This window comes from Heterodontus francisci, chromosome 13 (assembly GCF_036365525.1).
Source record: "Heterodontus francisci isolate sHetFra1 chromosome 13, sHetFra1.hap1, whole genome shotgun sequence".
Lineage (NCBI taxonomy): Eukaryota > Metazoa > Chordata > Chondrichthyes > Heterodontiformes > Heterodontidae > Heterodontus > Heterodontus francisci.
Window position 1 is genome coordinate 103,884,589 of NC_090383.1, and position 25,274 is coordinate 103,909,862.

A 25,274-nucleotide genomic window follows, 5' to 3' on the forward strand; every position below is an offset into this window, starting at 1 on the left:
CACCATCCAGGGCAAAGCAGTGCTTGATCGGCACCCCATCCACCATGTTAAACATGTACTCCCTCCACCACTGGCACAACTTGGCAGCAAGATGCACTGCAACAACTCACCAAGGCTTCTTCGACAGCACCTCTAAAACCCACAACCTTTACCACTCAGAAGGACAAGGGCAGCAAGCGCATGGGACCATCGCCACAACAAAGTTACCCTCCAAGACACAAGTCATCCTGACTTGGAACTATATTGTGCTATTCTTTCAAAATCGTTGGGTCAAAATCCTGGAACTCCCTACCTAACAGAACTGTGGGAGTACCTATACTACACAGACTGCAGCAGTTCAAGAAGATGGCTCACCACCAACTTCTCAAGGGCAGTTAGGGATGGGCAACAAATGTTGGCCTTGTCAACGGTGCCTACATCCGTGAATAAATAAATAAAACAAATCAAGTGTAAGCCTAACTATTTGTTTTTCATGTTACAGTGCCTGGAATTCTGGGATGTATTCAGGCCATGGAGGTGCTGAAGATTGCATCAGGAATAGGATGTATCTTTTTATTTCCTTACCAGTCTATTTTATTTTTGAGGAACATAAACCAAATCTTAGTTCCTCAGCTGCAAATGCAGCATTTAAGAAATCTAAAAAGTACCAAGAGGATGCTCTAGTGCATTGGGAACCCAATGAATAGCAGCAGCTGCTAAACTGAAAGTGCTTCTTCACAGCTTAGAAATGTGATTGAATTTCAGTAGATTTTGAAAATCTAGCATTTTGAGTTATATTACACCAAAGACACAGTAACAAGAGTTTGATTCTGGGCAATACTGCCACCATGTGGCAGCTGTTAGCTTATTTGTAGCATCCCACTAATTTGTCACCTTAAAATTGTAGTACAATATCTGAAAACTAAGTGAGAGATTATAATTTTTCACTTTTTTCCCTCCAAGTTTCTCCTGTTTTTGCCATCTCTTCCCAAACCACAGGTTTGATGCATAAAAATGCATCAAAGATTGATGTTAAGGTGTTTAAATTTGTGCCAAAAGCAAAATGCTGCAGATGCTGGAAATCTGAAAAAACACACAGAAAATGCTTAAAAACCATTTAGCAGGTCAGGCAGCATCTATGGAGAGAAAAACAATGTTAACTTTTCAGATTGATTACTTTTTATTTTGACCTGACTTTTCAGCCAGGTTGTTGCCAATTTCCTTGGATATTATTCCCATCTTAAATATGGGAGCCATGGAATGACAGAAAAGTAAAATGTTTTTACTTTTAGCAACTTTTTTCCAGCCCCTCCCCACCTCTCTTGAAGGCACTGTCTCCTTGCTGCCATACACTGACACAGATGCTATTCCCCTCTACTGCCTCACCCAATTGTCAACCGTTTATGGGCGAAGCTTTGACGTGTATTTGAACGAATATTCTTTTTTTAAGTAGCTAAAAAGATAGAATAGATTATGTGAGATAAAATGAAGTGCAGTAAGGTAGAAAGGCTAACCCAATATTACTAATGCTACTTCTGATATTTGAGTGATTTAATCACTGTATAAATGGTATTATTTGTTGCAGCATTGGAATACATTAGAGAGATTAATCCAGGGAGCCTGAAATTTCCTTGAACCTGCAGGAAGTTGCTGGGCAAACATCCTTTCAAAATGTCCTAGTCATGTAGTAACATCACAAGAACACAAGAAATAGGAACAGAAGTAGACCATATGGGCCATCGAGCCTGCTCCACCATTCAAGACGATCATGGCTGATCTTGGGCTTCAATTCCACCTTCCTGCCTGCTGCCCATATCCCTTGATTCCCTGATCAAGTGATGAAAAGTAGTTTCCCCATCCACTTGTTACTTCATTTCCACCTAGTGAGATCTGTTCAAATAGTTTACTCTTTAAATTTCCCCCCTTACTTTCTGCTGGGCACAAACTATTCCCTGACCGTGAGATCAGGCTGCAATTGTGGATAGAATCTCTATTCTACAGTGAAAGGAAATGTGCTAACCCAATGCACCACCCAGCTCCTATCGATCTTGTACTACCTGACGATTAAATCCTGTACCAAGACAAATGATTACTTAGCAGATAAAAATTGATTTTAACCAGGGCTCATGTGCATTGCTAAATCAAACAGCTTTTTTGTTTAAATAACTGAAGGATGCATTTTATCAGTTACCAGCTGTCCGCACAGCTGGAGTCTTTTACTGGGAATAAATTAACCTGTTTCCTGTGACAGAAGTATGTTTTCCCAGCATGGTCCTTAACGATAACCTCTTCAGCATCTTACAGCCAACAGATGTTAGTATTTGATGCTCTGGAAGCTCGATTTCGCACCATTAAGCTTCGACCTAAGCAGCCAACATGTGCGGTGTGTGGTGAGAATCCAACAGTGAAAGATCTGATTGACTATGAGAAATTCTGTGGCTCAGCAGCAACAGATCAGGTCAGAGCATTGTGCAGTCAGACTATAGAAAGCATTAAAGAGGTCCTGCTGTGAAACAGCTTTAGTTTTTAAGCAACATTCAAAAACAATAGAAAACATTGACTACACATGGGCCGTTTATTAGAATTGCCATTTTTTCCCTCAATAATATGTGAATTTTTGTTTTCATTTTCATGTTTGAATATGCTGTAGCATTTGTGAATGATTACCATAAATAATTTGTTTTCTTTCCTGATATCTTTAATCCCCTGCCTCCATTTAGTTTATACCCTTATTATACCCCTCCTTTGGGCACTCCAGCACTTGGCACCATTTTCCAGTTGAGATCAAAAGAAGGTAAGCTGTTCCCAGGTCCCTGGCAGTGCTGCTCTGTAACTGTCTGGGTGTATGGAAGGAGGGAAATGGGGTTGAGGAAGTGCCATTTATTCTTTTCGGTGAGAAAACATTTAGAAAAGTCTTCCTCTCTCTGCATAAGTTCTGTATTTTGTGCCTTGCCTTGATTGAACACATGAATATTAAAGAGTAGATCACTCAGCTTCACAAGCCTGTTCTGCTATTCTGTTAGATCTGTTAGCAGCTGGTGGAATTTAAATTCAATTAATTAATTTGGGCGGCACAGTGGCGCAGTGGTTCGCAACGCAGCCTCACAGCTCCAGCGACCCGGGTTCAATTCTGGGTACTGCCTGTGTGGAGTTTGCAAGTTCTCCCTGTGTCTGCGTGGGTTTTCGCCGGGTACTCTGGTTTCCTCCCACCACCAAAAGACTTGCAGGTTGATAGGTAAATTGGCCATTATAAATTGCCCCTAGTATAGGTAGGTGGTCGGAGAATATAGGGACAGGTGGGGATATGGTAGGAATATGGGATTAGTGTGGGATTAGTATAAATGGGTGGTTGATGGTCGGCACAGACTCGGTGGGCCGAAGGGCCTGTTTCAGTGCTGTATCCCTAAAATAAAATTTTAAAAAATGTTTGATCTATACTTCAAATCCATTTACCCAGCACATTCCTTGATACTTTCACTGAATAAAAATCTATTGATCTCAGTCTTAAATTTCAATTGGCTCAGCATCCAGACAGTTTTGGAGGAGAGTTCTAGATTTCCACTACTCTTTGCGTGAAAAAATGCTTTCTAATTTTACTGCTATGTGGCTTGATTTAATTTGAAGATTTTTCTAACTTGTTCTGAATTCTCCCACCATGGAAATTGTTTCTTTGTATCTACACTATTGAATCCCATGTAACATTTTAAATACCTTTATTAGATCACCCCTCAACCTTCTAACATTAAGGAAATACAAACCAAGTTTATGCAACCTGACCTCATATTTCAACCCTTTAAGCCCATTATCATTCTAGTGAATATGCTCTGCACCCTCTCTGAGGCCAATTTATCTTGTGTGAGGTACAGCATCCAAAACGGATTGCAATACTCCAGATGGATTCCAAACAAGGTTCTGTACAAATGAAGCATTGCTTCTTTCCTTTTGAATTCCAACCCCCTTGAGTTAAAGGTCAACATTCTATTAACCTTTGGATTAATTTTTGTATCTGTGCACCAGCTTTTAGTGATTTGTATACATGGATACCTAAATCCTTTTGCTCCTCCACAGCTCCTTGTCTTTCATCATTAAGAAAATATTCCAACTTGTATTTCTCAGATTCAAAGTGGATGACTTCAAACCTCCCCACATTGAACTCCATCTGCCATAGTTTTGCCCACTTATTTACTCTATGTTCCTTTTTACCTTCTTGCTTTCATCTACACAACTTACTGTGCCTCCTAACTTAGTGTCATTTGCAAACTTAGATATATAACTATTCCTTAATCCAAGTCATTATATATACTGAAAAGCTGAGGCCCCAGTGCAGATCTCTGGGGAACTCTACTTGCAACCTCTAAACAATCAGAGAATGTTCCCTCTATCCCTATTCTCTATCTCTTACCTCTCAACTATTTACCAATCAGTGTCTCAAATTATCTCCAGTTCGGTGTGCTTTCATTTTTGGTAATAATCTCTTGTGTGGAACCTTAGCAGATGTCTTCTGAAGGTCCAATTGAGAACATCTTTAGACAATGGGTGAAATTAGAAACTATCATTTGTAGAATTGTGGCTGGAAACTCACCTTACTCACTATAGTAAGTGAGCAGGAGAAATCATCCACTGCCTTCCAGGTGGCTTAATAAGATGCAGCTGGAGACAAATTGCAGTGGATGTTGTCCATATGGATTTTAAGAAAATATCTGACAAAGCACCACATAAAATTGAGGCTCATGGGATAGGAGGATTGGTGTCAGCATGGATAAAAAATTGGGTTAAGGGCAGAAAACAGTGATTCGTAGTAAATGGTTGTTTTTCAGACTGGAGGATGGTAGAGAGTGGTGTTCCCCAAGGGTCAGTGCTAGGACCACTGCTTTTTTTTGTTATATATAGATGACTTGGATATTGAAATACAGAGTAAAATTTCAAAATTTGCCGATGATACCAAACTTGGAGGTGTGGCAAACAGTGAGGATGATACCAATCAACTGCAACAAGACATAGGCTAGCAGAATGAGTAGACAAGTGGCCGATGGAATTTCAGAGGAGTGTGAGATGATGCATTTTGGCAGATTGGATATGGAGAGGCAATATATACTTCTTGGCACAGTTCTAAAGAGCGTGCAGGGACAGAGTGATAGGGGGTTTCATGTGCTTAGATCTTTGATGGTGGCAGGACATATTGAGAGAGTGGTTAGCAAAGCATATGAAATCTTGGTCTTCATAAATAGAGTTATTGAGTACAACAACAGGGAGGTTATGCTGAACCTTTATAAAGCTCTAGTTAGGCCACAACTAGAGTATTGCATCCAGTTATGGTCACCACACTTTAGAGAGGATGTGAAGGTCCTTGAGAGGTTTATCAGAATGGTCCAAGGATGAGGGAAGTTTGTTAAAGGTTAGATTGGAGAAGCTGGGCTTTCTCCTCTTGGAGCGAAGGAGGTTGGGGGGGAGATTTGGTAGAGGTGTACAGGATTATGACAGGTTTACATAGGGTAGACAAAGAAAGGCTGTTCACATCAGCTAATGGTACAAGGACTCGGGGACACAGATTTAAAGTTTTGTGCAAGAGATACAGGAGGGATGTGAGGAAGAATTTTTTTTACTCAGTGATTGGTAATGACCTAAAATCTCGCTGCCGATGAGGGTGGTGGAAGCTGAGATGATGAATGATTTCAAAAAGGAATTGGATAGGCACTTGAAGGAAATAAACTTGCAGGGCTACAGGGATAGTGTGGGGGAATGTGTTTGACTGGATTGCTCTACTGATAGTTGGTATGAACTTGATTGGATGAATGGTCTCCTTCTGTACTGTAATGACACTATAACTTTGATATTTATTTAAAGAATGCTGGAAAGCCCTACGATGTCATGTCCTTAGACTCCCTTGTGAGCGGCTGGTTCATAAACTTATGGCAATGTTTTTCGAGGTGGATAAAGAGTTGGCTGTAAGATAGGTAGCAGAAGGTACTAGTTATGGGAATGATTTTGGGTTCGAGAGATATACTGAGTAAAGTACCTTAAGTATCAGTGCCAGGGCCCTTTTTGTTTCTAATCTACTTGAATGGCCTGGATTCAGAAATGCAGTGCACGTTAGTCAAATTTGCAGACTAAATTAGTGGGGTACAGTAGAGTGTAGTGAATCAGTCAAGGAGCGACTGAAGTACCTAGATAAAATTTGCATGTTTCTTCAGACTACTAGAAAAGATTGGATGTCCACCAAAGCTACTAAGTATCATCACCTCATTCCATGACAATATGAAAGGCACAATTCAACATGGCGGCACCTCATCAGACCCCTTTCCTATCCTGAGTGGCGTGAAACAGGGCTGTGTTCTCGCACCCACACATTTTGGGATTTTCTTCTCCCTGCTGCTCTCACATGCGTTCAAGTCTTCTGAAGAAGGAATTTTCCTCCACACAAGATCAGGGGGCAGGTTGTTCAACCTCACCCGTCTAAGAGCGAAATCCAAAGTACGAAAAGTCCTCATCAGGGAACTCCTCTTTGCTGACGATGCTGCTTTAACATCTCACACTGAAGAGTGCCTGCAGAGTCTCATCGACAGGTTTGCGGCTGCCTGCAATGAATTTGGCCCAACCATCAGCCTCAAGAAAACGAACATCATGGGGCAGGACGTCAGAAATGCTCCATCCATCAATATTGACGACCACGCTCTGGAAGTGGTTCAAGAGTTCACCTACCTAGGCTCAACTATCACCAGTAACCTGTCTCTCGATGCAGAAATCAACAAGCGCATGGGAAAGGATTCCACTGCTATGTCCAGACTGGCCAAGAGAGTGTGGGAAAATGGCGCACTGACACGGAACACAAAAGTCCGAGTGTATCGAGCCTGTGTCCTCAGTACCTTGCTCTACGGCAGCGAGGCCTGGACAACGTATGTCAGCCAAGAGCGACGTCTCAATTCATTCCATCTTTGCTGCCTCTGGAGAATACTTGGCATCAGGTGGCAGGACCGTATCTCCAACACACAAGTCCTCGAGGCGGCCAACATGCCCAGCATAGACACCCTACTGAGCCAGCGGCACTTGAGATGGCTTGGCCACGTGAGCCGCATGGAAGATGGCAGGATCCCCAAAGACACATTGTACAGCGAGCTCGCCACTAGTATCAGACCCACCGGCCGTCCATGTCTCCGCTTTAAAGACGTCTGCAAACATGACATGAAGTTCTGTGACATTGATCACAAGTCGTGGAAGTCAGCTGCCAGTGATCGCCAGAGCTGGCGGGCAGCCATAAAGGCGGGGCTAAAGTGTGGCGAGTCGAAGAGACTTAGCAGTTGGCAGGAAAAAAGACAGCGGCGCAAGGGGAGAGCCAACTGTGCAACAGCCCCGACAAACAAATTTTTCAGCAGCACCTGTGGAAGAGCCTGTCACTCTAGAATTGGCCTTTATAGCCACTCCAGGCGCTGCTCCACACACCACTGACCACCTCCAGGCGCTTACCCATTGTCTCTCGAGATAAGGAGGCCAAAGAAGATATACAATATACACACAAAATGTACTCAAAAATTGCCATGATCTCTTAGTGTCACTCCAGCCTTCCCTGGTACTTTGTGCATTACCAGTGCTAGTTTGAGACCGTGCAGTAGACATATTTGTATAGCCTTGTCTTGATACAATATCATGATGCTCTACTCCAGTGATTAAGGACATTCAGCCTCATTCATCACTACTGTGGGATTTAAATGTCCACCAGATAACAATGGTGGGTAAGGCTAATGGAGTTCTCAGCAGAGCAACTGATATTTTCACATCGCTGTAGAGTCCTCTGGGTTCACCTGAGATTTCTCTTATTCTGGACAGTCATGGTTAGTACAGAGATTTCAAGAAAATCAGTGCAGTTATTGTTCACAAATTCTCTTTCTTTAAAAAAATAAAGTATGCTTGACACTAAAGCAAAGAAAATGGCTCAGAGGCGGGATCATGCCGATGCCAATTTTTGGATCTTCTCGCCTCCAATGGGAATCTAAAGTTCTGCCCTGCATGTCTCAGTGAAGATTTTTCAATCTGATTAGTTAAGAGTCTCGCTGTTTTTTGTCCTGGTCATCGACATAGAGGGCTGTATTTTGTTGTCCCGCCGCTGGGAGTGGCGGCGGGTGCAGAAAATGGCGGCCGTTCTATGTGGGACCCGTGCTGCCTTGGGCAGCCACTTAGCATATTCATGGCAGCTGCCCCCCCCCCCCCCCCCAATCATGTGGCAGGGTGGCATTGGCAACGCTGTTCACGGTGTCACCTGATGCGGGAGCAGGTGATGGTGCCATTTTTAAAAGGCTGCCAGTGCTGCAAACAGTTCAACAAAATGCAGAGTTGACCCCTTTCCCTTCCCTATACAAATAGTGCAGAGGTTATTTATTATTTATTTAGAGATACAGCACTGAAACAGGCCCTTCGGCCCACTGGGTCTGTGCCAACATCAACCACCCATTTATACTTTTATTTTTCTTTGGCCTCCTTATCTCGAGACAATGGGTAAGCACCTGGAGGTGGTCAGTGGTGTGTGGAGCAGCGCCTGGAGTGGCTATAAAGGCCAATTCTAGAGTGACAGGCTCTTCCACAGGTGCTGCAGAAAAATTTGTTTGTTGGGGCTGTTACACAGCTGGCTCTCCCCTTGCGCCTCTGTCTTTTTTCCTGCCAACTGCTAAGTCTCTTCGACTCGCCACACTTTAGCCCCGCCTTTATGGCTGCCCGCCAGCTCTGGCGAACGCTGGCAACTGACTCCCACGACTTGTGATCAATGTCGCACGACTTCATGTCGCGTTTGCAGACGTCTTTAAAGCGGAGACATGGACGGCCGGTGGGTCTGATACCAGTGGCGAGCTCGCTGTACAATGTGTCTTTGGGGATCCTGCCATCTTCCATGCGGCTCACATGGCCAAGCCATCTCAAGCACCGCTGACTCAGTAGTGTGTATAAGCTGGGGATGTTGGCCGCCTTGAGGACTTCGGTGTTGGAGATACGGTCCTGCCACCTGATGCCAAGTATTCTCCGGAGGCAGCGAAGATGGAATGAATTGAGACGTCGCTCTTGGCTGACATACGTTGTCCAGGCCTCGCTGCCATAGAGCAAGGTACTGAGGACACAGGCTTGATACACTTGGACTTTTGTGTTCCGTGTCAGTGCGCCATTTTCCCACACTCTCTTGGCCAGTCTGGACATAGCAGTGGAAGCCTTTCCCATGCGCTTGTTGATTTCTGCATCTGGAGACAGGTTACTGGTGATAGTTGAGCCTAGGTAGGTGAACTCTTGAACCACTTCCAGAGCGTGGTCGCCAATATTGATGGATGGAGCATTTCTGACATCCTGCCCCATGATGTTCGTTTTCTTGAGGCTGATGGTTAGGCCAAATTCATTGCAGGCAGCCGCAAACCTGTCGATGAGACTCTGCAGGCACTCTTCAGTGTGAGATGTTAAAGCAGCATCGTCAGCAAAGAGGAGTTCCCTGATGAGGACTTTCCGTACTTTGGACTTCGCTCTTAGACGGGCAAGGTTGAACAACCTGCCCCCTGATCTTATGTGGAGGAAAATTCCTTCTTCAGAGGATTTGAACGCATGTGAAAGCAGCAGGGAGAAGAAAATCCCAAAAAGTGTGAGTGCGAGAACACAGCCCTGTTTCACGCCACTCAGGATAGGAAAGGGGTCTGATGAGGAGCCACCATGTTGAATTGTGCCTTTCATATTGTCATGGAATGAGGTGATGATACTTAGTAGCTTTGGTAGACATCCAATCTTTTCTAGTAGTCTGAAGAGACCAGGTCTGCTGACGAGGTCAAAGGCTTTTGTGAGATCAATGAAAGCAATGTAGAGGGGCATATGTTGTTTGCGGCATTTCTCCTGTATCTGACGAAGGGAGAACAGCATGTCAACGGTCGATCTCTCTGCACGAAAGCCACACTGTGCCTCAGGGTAGACGCGCTCGGCCAGCTTCTGGAGCCTGTTTAGAGCGACTCGAGCAAAGACTTTCAATTTATACTAATCTTCAGAGGACTTGAACGCTTTATACTAATCCTACATTAATCCCATTACCCTCTCACATCTCCACCTTCCCTCAATTCCCCTACCACCTACCTATACTAGGGGCAATTTATAATGGCCAATTTACCTATCAACCTGCAAGTCTTTGGCTGTGGGAGGAAACCGGAGCACTCGGCGAAAACCCACGCGGTCACAGGGAGAACTTGCAAACTCCGCACAGGCAGTACCCAGAATCGAACGTAGGTTGCTGGAGCTGTGAGGCTGCGGTGCTAACACTGCGCCACTGTGCTGCCCTTCCCCACCTCGGTGGTGCCAGCTTTCCCTGGATGGGAAAGTGAAGGTGCATGACTGCTGCATGTCGCGCTGAAGATCGGGAACTGAAGGTAAGATCGCTTTGGGTTACATTTAAATTAATACAAGGATCTAATTAGCATATGGAAAGCAGGGTCCTGTCGCAGTGGCAGAGGGGCTGTCATGGAGCTTCCCCGCTGCCAGGAAGATTGGGCCTGGAAATCCTGGAGTCGGGTTCTGTGGTGGCCGCTGCCATTCCGATTCTTTGGCGCCCCAGCAACGGAATCTGACGTCGTGCGGGGAACAAAATCCAGCCTGGAGGGTGCCTTGCTGGATCAAATGCTGGATTAGAGCAAGTCTCCGCTCAAAAGCCCATGAAAACCTTGTGGGTAGCTGTCAGCAAGGTGAACTGCGAGCACTGTTCCTAGGCTGCTGACTGCAAAATCTGTTTTTGTAGCATATATTTGAGGATGATTGCTTTGGATAATTTCTTTCTAAATCATGAAGATATATTGCATTGGATCCTTTATGTGATCATGTAATTGTGGGTAGTACTTTAAAGTGTGTGCTTTTATTAGAGATGACAGCACATCTTTGTACAATTTTAGTTGTTTCTCATCAGTAGAGGAGGTTGTTGTAATGAAAAGGTCTGGCCCATAATTATGTTTTATACTATATTGATAAGCAGTGAATAACTATCAATTCATAGGTTATCTGTATAAAGCCCCATTACCTGTTGATCATTCTGATTCCTGACCTCTTCCATTGCCTTTGCTTTCCAATTTTAGTGTAGGACACTTCATTTGTTAAGTGGAGAACAAAGAATAACTGTACAGGTAGGATTGCTGATTTTTATTTCCATACCAAGGATGAATTTCCTACTCTGTTTTATATGTATTTATCAGTAGAAGTCTTGCATTGAAAACTTGTTGATACATTTCATGTGCCTAAAAATAAAACAAATTTGTGTTATTGTACAGAGGAAATTTTCATATTGCAACTTCCAACCTAAATTGTTCATAAGACCCTAGTTAAATTGCTCATAACACCCAACTGCTACTGTTAAAATGTTTCTATCCCATCGTTTCAGGAATATAAACAGCTTTTGGATCAAGGTGTTCCTCATGTCCTGGTAGATGTTCGTCCACAGGTGGAAGTTAATATTTGCCAGCTACCTCATTCTGTTTGTATCCTTTGTTGATTTTGTTTTGATCATCATTTATGCATTGGGTAGGCTCCATGATGGAACAGAATGAACATGATTCGTAGAAGGAATGGAGAAGCCAAATGACCTTCCAATTTACATTTCATGTTTACATAACCTTTTAAAATTGTGCCCTCCAATAGCAGTATACTTCTTCTTAGGCTTTTTGCAGATTGATGTTTAAAAATGCCACCAAATAAAACATTGCTGTAAACTAGTTTAAGTTTTCTATATACCACTTCATCCTGATTTGTTGGTCTTCTAATGTAATTTATATCTAATTACATTACTTTCTTTACTGATAGTTCCATATTGTAATTAACCCAGCTATACAGAATCTACTTCTGATGACTTACAGGGATTGTAAAGGGTTAGGGGAGATCCTTTTTATTCCCCATGGTGATCTCTTGGGACTCAGCATCATTGGCAATCCCTCGTGTTGAGGATGATTCTTCCTTATGGATGGCTGGGCGGAAGTGAGATGTCAGTGCTGGCTGTGGGTTCGCAGATGGCTTATGAGCCCTATCTTAGTCTTGCAGGCTCTCCCAGAGTGCAAGCATCAGTTGTCGGCCAGTGGAAGTGGTGGTAGATCATTGGCTTGAGCTGCTGCCCTCTCTTTCTGTCTCTCTTGCTGTTCTCTCTCCGTGCCTGTTCTCATCGATTGGAAGGTCTTGACATCATTTTTGATGACTGATTGTCATTTTCGTCACGATTGGGCATCTGCTTCCCATGTACACAAGCAAAATACTGCAGATGCTGGAAATCTGAAACAAGAACAGAAAATGCTGAAATACTCAGCAGGTCGGGCAGCATCTGTGGAGAGAAAAGCAGAGTGAATGTTTCAGGTTGATGACCTTTCATCAGAACATTTTGATGAATGATCATTGACCTGAAATATTAGCTCTGATTTTCTCTCCACAGATGCTGCCTGACCTACTGAGTATTTCCAGCATTTTCTGTTTTTGTTTCTGCTTCCCATGTGTTGATCTTAATAGAGCAGACTTTCATGAAGGCTTTGAGATTGTCTTTAAAATGTTTCCATTGGCCCCTGTTTGGCTGCTTGGTGTAGTTTTGAGTAGGGCACCTCTTTGGACAGTCTTGAGTCAAGCATTCTGACAACATGTCCCGTCCATCTCAGCTTGGGACTGCAATGATGTTCAGTGCACAAGATCAATAGTGATAATTTAATAATTTTATTGCTGTAATCCATTTTATAAATTACTAATTTGATTGTAAAGGAAAAAAAATGCATTTGAATATAAAACTAGATAATTAAAACAGTAATACTGCTTAACACTTGAATTTACAATTCTTTTATATCTTACAATGTTATTTGACCCTTTTAGTTTTATATATAGTGATTCTTCTTAGCTAGTTTTCTTGAGTTTCTTTTACGATACATCCAAACTGAACATTGTGATTCTGGGCAAGCATCTAATTTTGCAGAATATATTTTATTTATGTAGTAATTCTAAAGCAGTAATTTCATTGATGACTTCAAATGATGTCAAACAATAAACGTGAAGCGATATTAATTTTTAGTTCAACATTCATTACTGCTTCCATGACTAGATTAAAGAAATCAGGCAACAGTGTACACCCTTGTCTCACCCCAACTGTTGATCTAAACCATTCCATCAGTTTCCTATCCACTTTAATAGCTCTCAGGGACTTGTTATAGATGTTTTCCATCAGTCTGACAAGTCTCCCAGGAACACCATACATCTTCAAGACATGCCATATCACTTCTCGCCATACACTGTCAAAGGCCGGCTTAAAATCTATGAAGTTGTTGTAACAATGGATGTTGTATTTTATAAATTACTCTGAAACCTGTCTTAACATAAACAGTTGATCTATCGTATTTCATCTTGGTGTAAAACCAGCTTGTTCATCATGCAGTACTATTCTACATATCTTTTCATCCTCCTCTGCAGTGTCTTAATAAATACTTCTCCAGATATACTCAGTAAGCTGATTCCTTTGTAATTGCTGCATTCGCTCTTGTCTCTTTTTACAAAGATTGGTATTATTATTGCCTTTCCCCTGTTGATATATACTTGCTCTTCACAATTTCTGTTAAGCAGCCTTTGCATCACTTCCACAGTATGTTCCTCACCCACCTTCAACAGCTCTGCAGTTATATTATGGAGATCAGCAATCTAGTTCTTTTTCAAACTATCAACAGAAATCTTACTTTGTTTTCCAAGAAATCCAGCATCAACTTGCCAATATTTGTACTGGGCAGTTTCTCCAGAACTGATTAATCCACCATGCTCTGTCAATTGTTTGAATATTCAAAATATCTCCATCACTTGCTTGCCTCTTTGCCCCTTTTTAAAAAAAAATTTGGCCTAATCCTCTGCTCTTTGCACTGGCCATTTATCCAGTTGCTCTTATCTCTCTTGGCTTTTAGTTTTATTTCTCTGTTGTATTCAGTCCTCATATTCGGATCTGTTTTTGTGCTCACCATAAGGAAATTCATTTTTTCACTCAATTCCAAGACTTTTTCAATATTCATTTACGCATCTTAGTGTTTCGAGATCCAATTCTTCTTCCACATTCTTTAATATTCCATTTTTGATGGTGTTCCACATCTCTATGTCCATTATTGTAAGTACAGTATTTCATTGTAGTTGCTTCTGATGTCAGATTCTTTCAGTTTGTGTTGATCACAGATTTTTGTTTTAAATGTGTCATGCTCAGAAGGAGCCACAATGAAATAAACAAATGAACTGGAGGAATTATGAAATAAAAGTCGTGTTGAACTGAACCACAAGAAAATTGGCACATTTGTACCACAGACAAAATGGAGAGGTCAGGTAACCCCTCTTGTACTGTAATAAACACATCTGTCTGTTGAAGATGAAACTCGTTAACTTCGTCAGAATTAGCTTTGGGAAGAATCCATTGAAAGTGAAAGGAGCCCATTACATATTGATGACTCCTATCTACAGGAATGAACTAACAAAGACTTTTTGTAGCCAACCTGTCTCCGTGGCCAAGGTCACCACAATGGGTGTGAAGAACAGCACATCATTGAAAATGGACTATAATCCGAAGCCACCATGCAACAATGGCTCCCATATCCTGGAGCATTGAATGGTTACCACAGAAGACTGAAACCTTAGTCACCAGACCAAAACTCAAACCTGAGGGTTTTTACCTTAAAAGGTAGCCTCCTGGAGAGAGAGGGAGATCAGCCAAAGAAGACACTGAAAACCACTTTACAGCAAAAGGTTGTGAGATTGGTCCAGCTAAAGAAGAAGATTTGCTGCTGATACTATATTTCAATTTGCTGCAGCAGAGAACTTAAAAGATGACCACAGTCTCCAGACTGAAGTTTTAACCACCAGAAATCTACAACACCTCAGCAAGTTCACGACTGCAAACATCCAGGCCTGCATCTTTTAAAAGACTTTTCTCCTGAGAAGATTCACAGGTTTCTGTGAACCACGAACTCTTACATCATTTGGGGCTTTAATTGCATCTTACGTCCGTCCATCTGTCCGGATTGCGAACAATTTGAGTTTTGCTGTTTTAAATAAAAATTCAACCTTTTTATAAACCTACAAGAAAACCTGTTGTTTGTCTATTTATTTGACCCTTAAAACACTCCGGGACAAAAACACTTTTTAAAACACTATCTGTGGCCAGTTGAGAGGTGAAAATTGGAAGTCACCCACACCACCTCTCACTTGTCCATAATAGATGCTTTTCCGGCAGCTATCCTTCTTGGCCTTACAAAAGTGAAACATAGTAATGGGCAGATCTGACATCGGTTGCAAAGGATCTGCATGACCGTGCTTGATTGGAGTTTATTAGCCTATATTAATTTTGCATCCTGATTTAGTCTGGTTCTAATTTGGATTAGACTGGAACAAATTTTAATCATGCTAAGTAAATTATGTTAGGCTTTTGCCTTCCATTAAGCCTGCTGTGGCTGATAATTAAGGAAGCTTAATGTTGAAACAATTTCACTGCCATATATTGTAATGGTTATATTAAATTAAAATCTACTTTTATCTTTGTTATCTCAGTTTATTTATTACTTTACTATTAACATTATAAAAGTTTGTATGTGGACGGGAGGAATGCTGGCAACAAGGTAGTGGCTTTAAAGGCAGCCATTTAGTTGCAGCATGTAATATGTATAATTTTTGCATTAATAATTTATATTTTTGTTTTCAAATGAAAAGACCATAGTATAATTGTTTCCTATGCACAATGTCAGATTTTCCATTGGCTAAGTTAGAAGAAAAGAATGCAGAATACATGAAGCTTCTACAGAATAACATCAACACAAGTAGAAAGGAGGCAGTGGCTGAAAGAATCGCCTTCCCAGGTACAGTTCTTACTATATGCAAAAATACATTTATGATATTTGTTGTTGATTTTTGCACATAAGGACAACTGGAAAATATTTCTGTCTTTTAAAGCTGGAAGCTTCACACAAGGGAGCTGGTGCACAACACTTACAGTTCTTTTGTGCACAAGAGCTGTGTAGCATAATAATCAGAGATCTAAGAGTGCCATTTCTGTTATGATAGGAAAGTGAAAGCATACGTATGTATAAGGGGAGTTTTCTTTGTTAGCAATGACTAACTCTGCCCTTACACACTGCGGGCTTTCTTTTGTCTATATTTGCAGACAAGATGTACAGACTTAATTAATTTGTTTTAATTAGGCAGCAAGTTGAGTAGCAAGGGAAATTACAATTATATATTTTGTAGTATGAGTACCGTAAAACTATGCAGTAAAAATAAACTTATTTTGTACAATACACAATGTACTATGTGCATAAACACTTGTTAGGCTTATATATTTAAGCACTTGCTTCTGAATCCCATTCCATACTTTTAAATTAGCTTATGCTGTTCTTCTCAAAATCAATTCTAAGTCATGCTGCTCAAAATGAATCAAGGTTCTGAATAAAATACAACTCTTGTTTACACTGCACTCAGTATTTTTTAACAGATAAAGTATTTTTAACTCAGGTTGTTTTGATCAATTTCAGCACTTAATATGTGTGCTACATATATGTAGCACAAGTTAAGTTTTTAAAAAAATTAAATTTTTCTTTTTATACCAGCAAAATTAAACCATTTTAACAATTCTAAATTAGCTGGGCATTTGTTATTTGTCTTTGCTATGCACCAATGTTACAAAACTGTTTTGGTAAGAATTAAGTTTTAACTTTTCTCCACTTGCAAAATATATGTAAATCTGGATTTATTTATACAAAACTAAGTTTAAACAACTATTTTAATAGAGAAACTGTTTAAAAATTTGCATCAATTTATAACATAAAAATTTACACCATAATCTATGTCTTAAACTACTTTTGGAGCACTACCCAGAACTGTACTCCAGGGAAAATGTTGTCACTGAGACTGCCCTCAATGCAGCCCAGTCTCTGCCAGTCATGGATGAGCTGGACGTACAGCCAACAAAATCAGAACTCAGTGATGCCATTGATTCTCTAGCCAGCGGAAATGCCCCTGGGAAGGACGGCATTACCCCTGAAATAATCAAGAGTGCCAAGCCTGCTATACTTTCAGCACTCTACGAACTGCTTTGCCTGTGCTGGGACAAGGGAGCAGTACCACAGGACATGTGCGATGCCAATATCATCACCCTCTATAAGAACAAGGGTGACCGCGGTGACTGCAACAACTACTGTGGAATCTCCCTGCTCAGCATAGTGGGGAAAGTCTTCGCTTGAGTCGCTTTAAACAGGCACCAGAAGCTGGCTGAGCGTGTCTACCCTGAGGCACAGTGTGGCTTTCGAGCAGAGAGATCCACCATTGACATGCTGTTCTCCCTTCGCCAGCTACAGGAGAAATGCCGCGAACAACAGATGCCCCTCTACGTTGCTTTCATTGATCTCACCAAAGCCTTTGACCTCGTCAGCAGACGTGGTCTCTTCAGACAACTAGAAAAGATCGGATGTCCACCAAAACTGTTAAGTATCATCACCTCATTCCCTCACAATATGAAAGGCACAATTCAGCATAGCGGCGCCTCATCAGACCCCTTTCCTATCCTGAGTGGCGTGAAACAGGGCTGTGTTCTCGCATCTACACTGTTTGGGATCTTCTTCTCCCTGCTGCTCTCACATGCGTTCAAGTCTCCAGAAGAAGGAATTTTCCTCCACACAAGATCAGGTGGCAGGTTGTTCAACCTTGCCCGCCTAACAGTGAAGACCAAAGTACAGAAAGTCCTCAACAGCGAACTCCTCTTTCCTACGATGCTGCATTAACATCTCACACTGAAGAGTGTCTGCAGAGACTCATTGACAGGATTGCGGCTGCCTGCAACAAATTTGGCCTAACCATCAGCCTCAAGAAAATGAACATCATAGGATAAGACATCAGAAATGCTCCATCCATCAATATCGGCGACCACGCTCTGGAAGTGGTTCAAGAGTTCACCTACGTAGGCTCAACTATCACCAGTAACCTGTCTCCAGATGCAGAAATCAACAAGTGAATGGGAAAGGCTTCCACTGCTGTGTCCAGACTGGCCAAGAGAGTGTGGGAAAGTGGCGCACTGACACGGAACAAAAAAGTCCGAGTGTATCAAGCCTGTGTCCTCAGTACCTTGCTCTACGGCAGCAAGGCCTGGACAACGTATGTCAGCCAAGAGCGACGTCTCAATTCATTCCATCTTCGCTGCCTCCGGAGAATCCTTGGCATCAGGTGGCAGGACCGTATCTCCAACACAGAAGTCCTCGAGGCGGCCAACATCCCCAGTATAGACACCCTACTGAGCCAGCGGCGCTTGAGATGGCTTGGCCACGTGAGCCGCATGGAAGATGGCAGGATCCCCAAGGACACATTGTACAGCGAGCTCGCCACTAGTATCAGACCCACCGGCCGTCCATGTCTCCGCTTTAAAGACGTCTGCAAACGTGACATGAAGTTCTGTGACATTGATCACAAGTCGTGGAAGTCAGCTGCCAGTGATCGCCAGAGCTGGCGGGCAGCCATAAATGCAGGGCTAAAGTGTGACGAGTCGAAGAGACTTGGCAGTTGGCAGGAAAAAAGACAGAAGCGCAAGGGGAGAGCCAACTGTGTAACAGCCCCGACAACCAACTTTATCTGCAGCACCTGTGGAAGAGTCTGTCACTCTAGAATTGGCCTTTATAGCCACTCCAGGCATTGCTTCACAAACTACTGACCACATCCAGGCGCTTACCCATTGTCTCGCGAGACAAGGAGGCCAAAGAAGAAAAAGAAGAAACCACTTTTAATTATTTTAAATTGTGGACAAAAATTGAGGACCAATGATGTGCAAGCCTGTCCCCATTGAAAGAATGAGTGCCTGTGGTGTGGGAGCCTGTCCCCATTCAAAGAATGGGGAGATCTGGATCTAAAAATTAAATGTACTTCACATTTCATGAACAGTTTTTCCCAAGTAACTCTAAGGAGAACAGTACATTCATCTAATCTATCATGTTGCTTTTTGGAAATAGCCACAAAAATCTAGTTCCAAAAGACACCAGTTGTTAAAGGAAAATTACAAGAAATTGTTTGTCTAATCATTTAGCACAAGAAGGACCTTTTTGCATTCAAAATAATAATATACATTTGTTGTCATTCTGGATTGTGAAACATAGAAAAAAGGAGCAGGAGTAGGCCATTCGGCCCTTCGAGCCTGCTCCGCCATTCATTATTGGCTGATCATCCAACTGAGTAGCCTGTTCCCGCTTTCGCCCCATACCCTTTGATCCCTTTAGACCCAAGAGCTATATCTAACTGCTCATTGAAAACATACAATGTTTTGGCCTCAACTGCTTTCTGTGGTAGCGAATTCCACAGACTCACTACTCTCTGGGTGAAGAAGTTTCTGCTCATCTCAGTCCTGAAAGGTTTACCCCATATCCTTAGACTATGACCCCTGGTTCTGGACTCCTCCACCATCGGGAACATCCTTCCTGCATCTACCCTGTCAGGTCCTGTTAGAATTTTATAGGTTTCTATGAGATTTCCCCCTCACTCTTCTGAACTCCAGCGAATATAATCCTAACCGACTCAATCCCTCCTCATACGTCAGTCCCACTATCCCAGGAATCAGTCTGGTAAACCTTTGCTGCACTCTCTCTATAGCAAGAACATCCTTCCTCAGATAAGGAGACCAAAACTGCACACAATATTCCAGGTGTGGCCTCACCAAGGCCCTGTATAATTGCAGCAAGACATCCCTGCTTCTGTACTCTAATCCTCTCGCTATGAAGGCCAACATACCATTTAAAAAAAAAATGCTCCTGACTCAAAGGAGAGATATCTTCATGACAGTTTTGAAACTTTTGGTAGGTATGTTGAAAGGGAAGCTGTGTGCATTTGTGAAGTAGCACATTTGTGCTTTGTGCAAGGATTAGAAATTTTTAAAAAAGAGCTTATTTTGCCAAGCCCCATTTCATAAAGTGGAAGATCAGCGTGTATTCCTAAGTTACCATTTATGAGTGTGTTTAAAATTCATAGCACAGCTGCATACATGCTGAGTGAACTTAGTTTCAGCCCTTCATCTGGCATCCCTGTAAATAATGCTGAACTTAATCCACTTCACAAATTAAAGGAGTCAAAGTCCTTGATACATGCAGCACAGGGTGAATCAATTTCATTGGTTACTTAATTCTTGAACAGCTAGAGAATAGGATAGCGTCTTCAATCTAAGCTCTGAGAGAGGCGGGACTTCCATATTTTAAAAATTAGCCTGTCAATTGCAAGCTTGTTTGAACCTGTTGCCAAAACTCTCCTTGCATTTAAGAGAGAAAATATCAAATAATGCACATCCATTGACAGACTATGGGTGAGACTTTCTTCCAGTTCTTGATTTCGGGCTCAATATTTTCACAGAAATTGATTTAATGCAATTCATAAGGCTTTGAAATAGGTGTAGAGTGTAGCAATGTGTTTTCTATCACAGGTCATAACTCAGGTTGCCTCCAATGCCTTCTGATGGCTTAACAACTTTGCAGCAAATAAATTGTGCCAGAAACTGCAGAGCAGGTCTGAAAAGGCTGTGTGGTTGTGCAGAAATTAAATAGTGGAGGATAGTTAAAACTGAGATTCCTTTGTAGTTAGAGCCAAGAGGTGCACAAAAGTGTTTTCTCTTCTCCAAAAAGAGAAAAGTAAAGAAAGAGCATCTGGGTAATTGCATTGATCAAAGTGTTTTTGAACAAGTGCTTAGTGGATACCTACTTCAAGCATGATGAGTGCATGGGGTAGGCATAAACCTAAACTGAGTACTTTGAGGATTTAACGTTTAATTTCTTTAAACAAAATCTACTGTTTTGCACTCTTGGAATCCTGTATTACTCATGAATGCATCATTGGCGATGAGAGCAAGTGGATGTTATGCTTGTAGGTGTGAGTCTGACTCCTGTCACTCCATGGCACAATGTTCGTCTTCCAACTTCATAAATCGCCATGCTTGAGTTTAAATCCTACATCAGATCAAAGTTTCCCCTGACAAATAAGTATTAATCTTAGTGACTGTGAGGTATTGCCAAATTCAAAAATCATTTAAATAAAGTGTTGTTGCTATTGGAGTGTTTCACTGGGAAATGGTTAACAAATATTTTCCCAGCAAGCTCCGATTAACATCAAGCATAATTGGCAACAATTATTGGGAAGCTAATGGTCTTCTTCACCTCACTCAAAAATTGAAAAATGGATAAATCTTTGATTTCTTTTGCTTTTGAATTTAAAAAAAATGCTTTCAACTATTAGTTGGTTTCAGATCACGTTCACACTACTACACATGCTAACTAATCTCTGCAATGTTGGCCACTGACTTAAAACCTTCTTGTAGTGTTATTAAGTAAAGCAGAACTTCTGTATAAGTACAATGACAAGTTTGCAAGCCATTAACTAAAAGTATATTTCAGAGTTCACATATTCACTTGGTGATTTGTTTGATTCTAGGAGATAATATGTTATATTTATCTGGGGTATTAAAAACATGATGGTTTACAAATTACTAATGCTGACATTTCTTTGTCCACTATATTAATGCAGGGGTTAACTTATTCTAAATATTAGATGGTGGAATGTCATATGAATGTGTTAAATATTTGCCTACTAATATTGTCAACAGCGTTTTCTCTAGGATATCAATGAGATCTAATTCCTAGAGGGAGCAGTGAATGCATAATTTGACTCTCTCACTTTTGAATATTGCAAATACCAGAAAGCCACTTTAAAAAGGCAGAGATATTTAACATGATTTCACAGGACGGGTTCAGATGAGAAGGTTCTTTGACTCATGTAATCTCATTTTTCCAGATTACCAATCCTATTTTTCCCTATGAAAGCTTTATTGTCCACATGAACATGCAGCTGAATCTCATTTGTAGATAGCGCCTCCAATGGAACATTTCCTCAATACTACATTGGATTGTCAGTTGCGATTATGAGCTCAAGTCTTGGAGTGGGGCTTGAATACATAACCTTCTGACTAAGCTATGCTGTCGCTCACTAAGCCTAGCTGTCTTGCAATGTGGTTTTGCTTTTCTATCACTAAGTGCTTGTAGAAGCATATAAAGTAAAAAGATACTCAAAGAAGGAGTGGGGCACAGGAACCATTATTTCCTTAAAAAGTCTTTGGCACAATGTCTTTTTTTAAGTGACTGGAGCATGGCAAATGTTACATCCCTGTTCAAAAAAGAGAAAGGGATAAGAAGGGAAATTATAAGCCAAAAAACCTTGGTTATGGGTAAACTTCTAGAATCAGACTAAATTAGAGAACATTTAGAAAACCAAGGGCTGATGATTGATAAGGATATATTATGTTTAACAAATTTAATTATTTGAGGAAATCACAAGAGTATACAGATATAGAGAACACAATGAGTATTCTATCTAAACTCTCACCTTTAAGGATATAATTATCAGTACTTTTAGATCTCTCTGTCCCTCCGGTTTTGTACATATGGGAATTGGACATAAAAGAGAGGAAGTGATGTTGAGTTTGTCCAAGATATTGGTTAGACCAAGTATTAAAGAAAAAAAGTTTGCATTTACAAAATGCTTTACAGACAATTAATTATGTTTTAAGTATGGTTACTGTTGTTTTGTAGGTAAACACAGCAGTCAGTTTGTGTGTGGCAAGGTCCCACAAACAGCAGTGAGATAAATGGTTATATAATCTGTTTTGGTGGTGTTAGTTAGCATAGCCTTCTGACTCGGGGATGAAAATGCTACTGCTGAGCCAAGGTTGCGAATTGGATGCAACTGGATCCATTATATAAAGGATATTAGAAAACTGGAAAGAGTATAGTAAAGCTTCAGTAACCTGACAACAGTAATTGGGAAAATTCTAGAAAATATTATTAGGGTGATCTTAACAATGCACTTAGAAAATCATAGTATGATCAGACAGAGTCAACATGATTTTATGAAAGGTAAATGGTATTTGACAAGTTTATTGGAGTTTTTTTGAGGATGTAACTAGTAGGATGGATAATAGATGTAGTATACTTAGATTTCCTAAAGGCATTTGATAAGGTGCCACACAAAAGGTTAATACTCAAGATAAAAGTGCTCATGTTGTTGGAGATAACATATTAGTATGGATGAAGGATTGTTAACAGACAGGAAGAAGAGTGTAGGGATAAACAGACATTTTCAAGTTGGCAGGCTGTGACTAGTGGAGTGCTGCAAGGATCAGTGCTGAGGCCTCAGCTATTTACCATCTATACTAATGACTTAGACGACGAGACCGAGAGCAATGTATCTAAGTTTGCTGACTATACAAATCTAATTGGGAATGTAAGCTGTGAGGAGGACACAAAGAGGCTATAGAGATATAGATATATTGTGAGTGGGCAACAAGATGGCAGATGGAGTACAATGTGGGGAAGTGTGAGGTTATTCACTTTGGTAATAAGAATAGAAAAGCAAAATCTTTTTTAAAAGGTGTGAAACTTCTAAATATTGATGTTCAAGGAGACAGGTGTACTCGTACAAGGAAAATGGAAAGTTAGCATGCAGGTACAGCAAGCAATTAGTAAGACAAATTACATTTATTGTAAGGGGATTGGAGTACAAGAATAAGGAAGTCTTGCTACAATTGTATGGGGCTTTGGTGAGACCACACCTGGAGTACTTTGCGCAGTTTTGATCTCCATATCGAAGGATACATTTGCATTGGAGATGGTATAGCAAAGGTTCACCAGTTTGGTTCCTGGAATGAGAGGGTTAATCTACGATGAGAGACTGAGTAAATTGGGCCTACACTCTCTGGAGTTTAGAAGAAAGAGGTGATCTCATTGAAACATACAAGATTCTGAAGGGGCTTGACAGGGAGGTTTTTGCCCCTGCCTAGGGAATCTAGAACACCGGGACACAGTCTCAGGATAAAGGGCCAATCATTTAGGACGGAGATGAGAAATTTCTTCACTCAGTGGGTTGTGACTCTTTGGAATTCTCTACACCAGAGTGGTGTGGATGCTCCATTGTTGAATGTATTTAAGGCTGAGATAGACAGATGTTTGATATCTCAGGGAATCAAGGGAAATGGGAGCAGGTGGGAAGTAGAGTTGAGGCAGAAGATCAGTCTTGATGTGCTGATGGTCTACTGTTGCTCCTATTTCTTATGTTCTTATACCAGGAATGAGAGGTGATAGTTGTGAAAAAAAGCCTTTGAAAAATGTTTTTTCCCCCTTTGGAACATAGAAAGTTGAAGGATGATTTAATAGAGGTTTTCAAAATTTAGGTTTTGAGTGGGTCACTAGTGAAAGATTGTTTCTACTGGCTCGGTGTCATACTCTGTTTTATAATGCTCCTGTGAAGCACCTTGGGACGTTTTATTATGCTAAAGTTGCTTTATAAATATAAGTTGTTGTAGTGGTGGGTGAATTGGTAACAAGAAGCATAAGCTCAAAATTGTCACTAGAAGAACAAAGGAGGAACTTGGATAAGTTTATTCACACATTAGCTTAATATAACATGGAATACTCTGTAATTTCGAATGATGTATGATAAATATGGTATGACAGCATCTTAAAGATGAATTTTGTTTTAAATATAACATATTTTCTGTCTTTTCCTTTCTTGTGTTGCAGATCATAGGTGCAAATCCATATACATTGTACCACCTAGCTAGGACTTCCATAATGAACATAAATCACTTGTGCACTTTTAGGGCTGGATTTGTTGAGCTCCCAACATTGAGCTCCGTGGTGGGGTTGGCTGGAAGATCGTACCGGCAGCGGCACAATGCCGGGAGTGCTGGGCCCGATCTTCCTGGCGATGGCAAGGCTCCATGGTGGCCCCCCACCAGCCGCTGGGTGACAGAACCCAACTTTAAATATTTAAATAAAGTACATGAATATATTTAAATAAAATTGACCACGATCTTACCAGCTGCCCAGGATCTTCCTGTCCAGGAAAAGCTGGTGCCATTGAGGTGGGGAAGGAGGAACGTAGGATTTTTAGTGTAGTGGGGTGGGGGTGCGGGAGAAAGAGAGTCAGATCTGCAATATCGTGGTGGGGGGGTGACAAGGGGTGACCTCTGCACTTTGTACAGTTTGGGATGGGGGAGAGGTCAAATCAGCAATGTAAGTTGTGGGGGGAGAGGGCAGTTATGCAATGTAAGTGTTTTTTGGGGAGGGGAAAGGGTGACATTTTATTTGCTGTGTACTGGGGCGGGGGCTATGAATTTAAATATTAAAATTTTGCATCAGCTCTTCAAAAATGGTGCAAGTGCCTGCGCAGAGTCAGCAGACGCCGTTGCCGGCATCGCAGAGCACCCCCCTCCCCCAACCACGTGATTGGGGGTGTGGAGGCCCAACCGGTGTATA

The 25,274-nt window shown here is 41.4% G+C and overlaps 1 protein-coding gene across 1 annotated transcript in view; it reads left to right on the forward strand.

Annotated features, from left to right (window-relative positions):
• Positions 1-25,274, forward strand: part of mocs3 (molybdenum cofactor synthesis 3) — a 56,920-nt gene that overhangs the window by 26,183 nt on the left and 5,463 nt on the right. Inside the window, exons 8-12 of the mRNA XM_068045309.1 lie at positions 482-544; positions 2,274-2,437; positions 11,049-11,096; positions 11,351-11,447; positions 15,699-15,809. Coding sequence (XP_067901410.1) covers positions 482-544; positions 2,274-2,437; positions 11,049-11,096; positions 11,351-11,447; positions 15,699-15,809 — 483 coding nt within the window. The remainder of the gene's footprint in view (positions 1-481; positions 545-2,273; positions 2,438-11,048; positions 11,097-11,350; positions 11,448-15,698; positions 15,810-25,274) is intronic.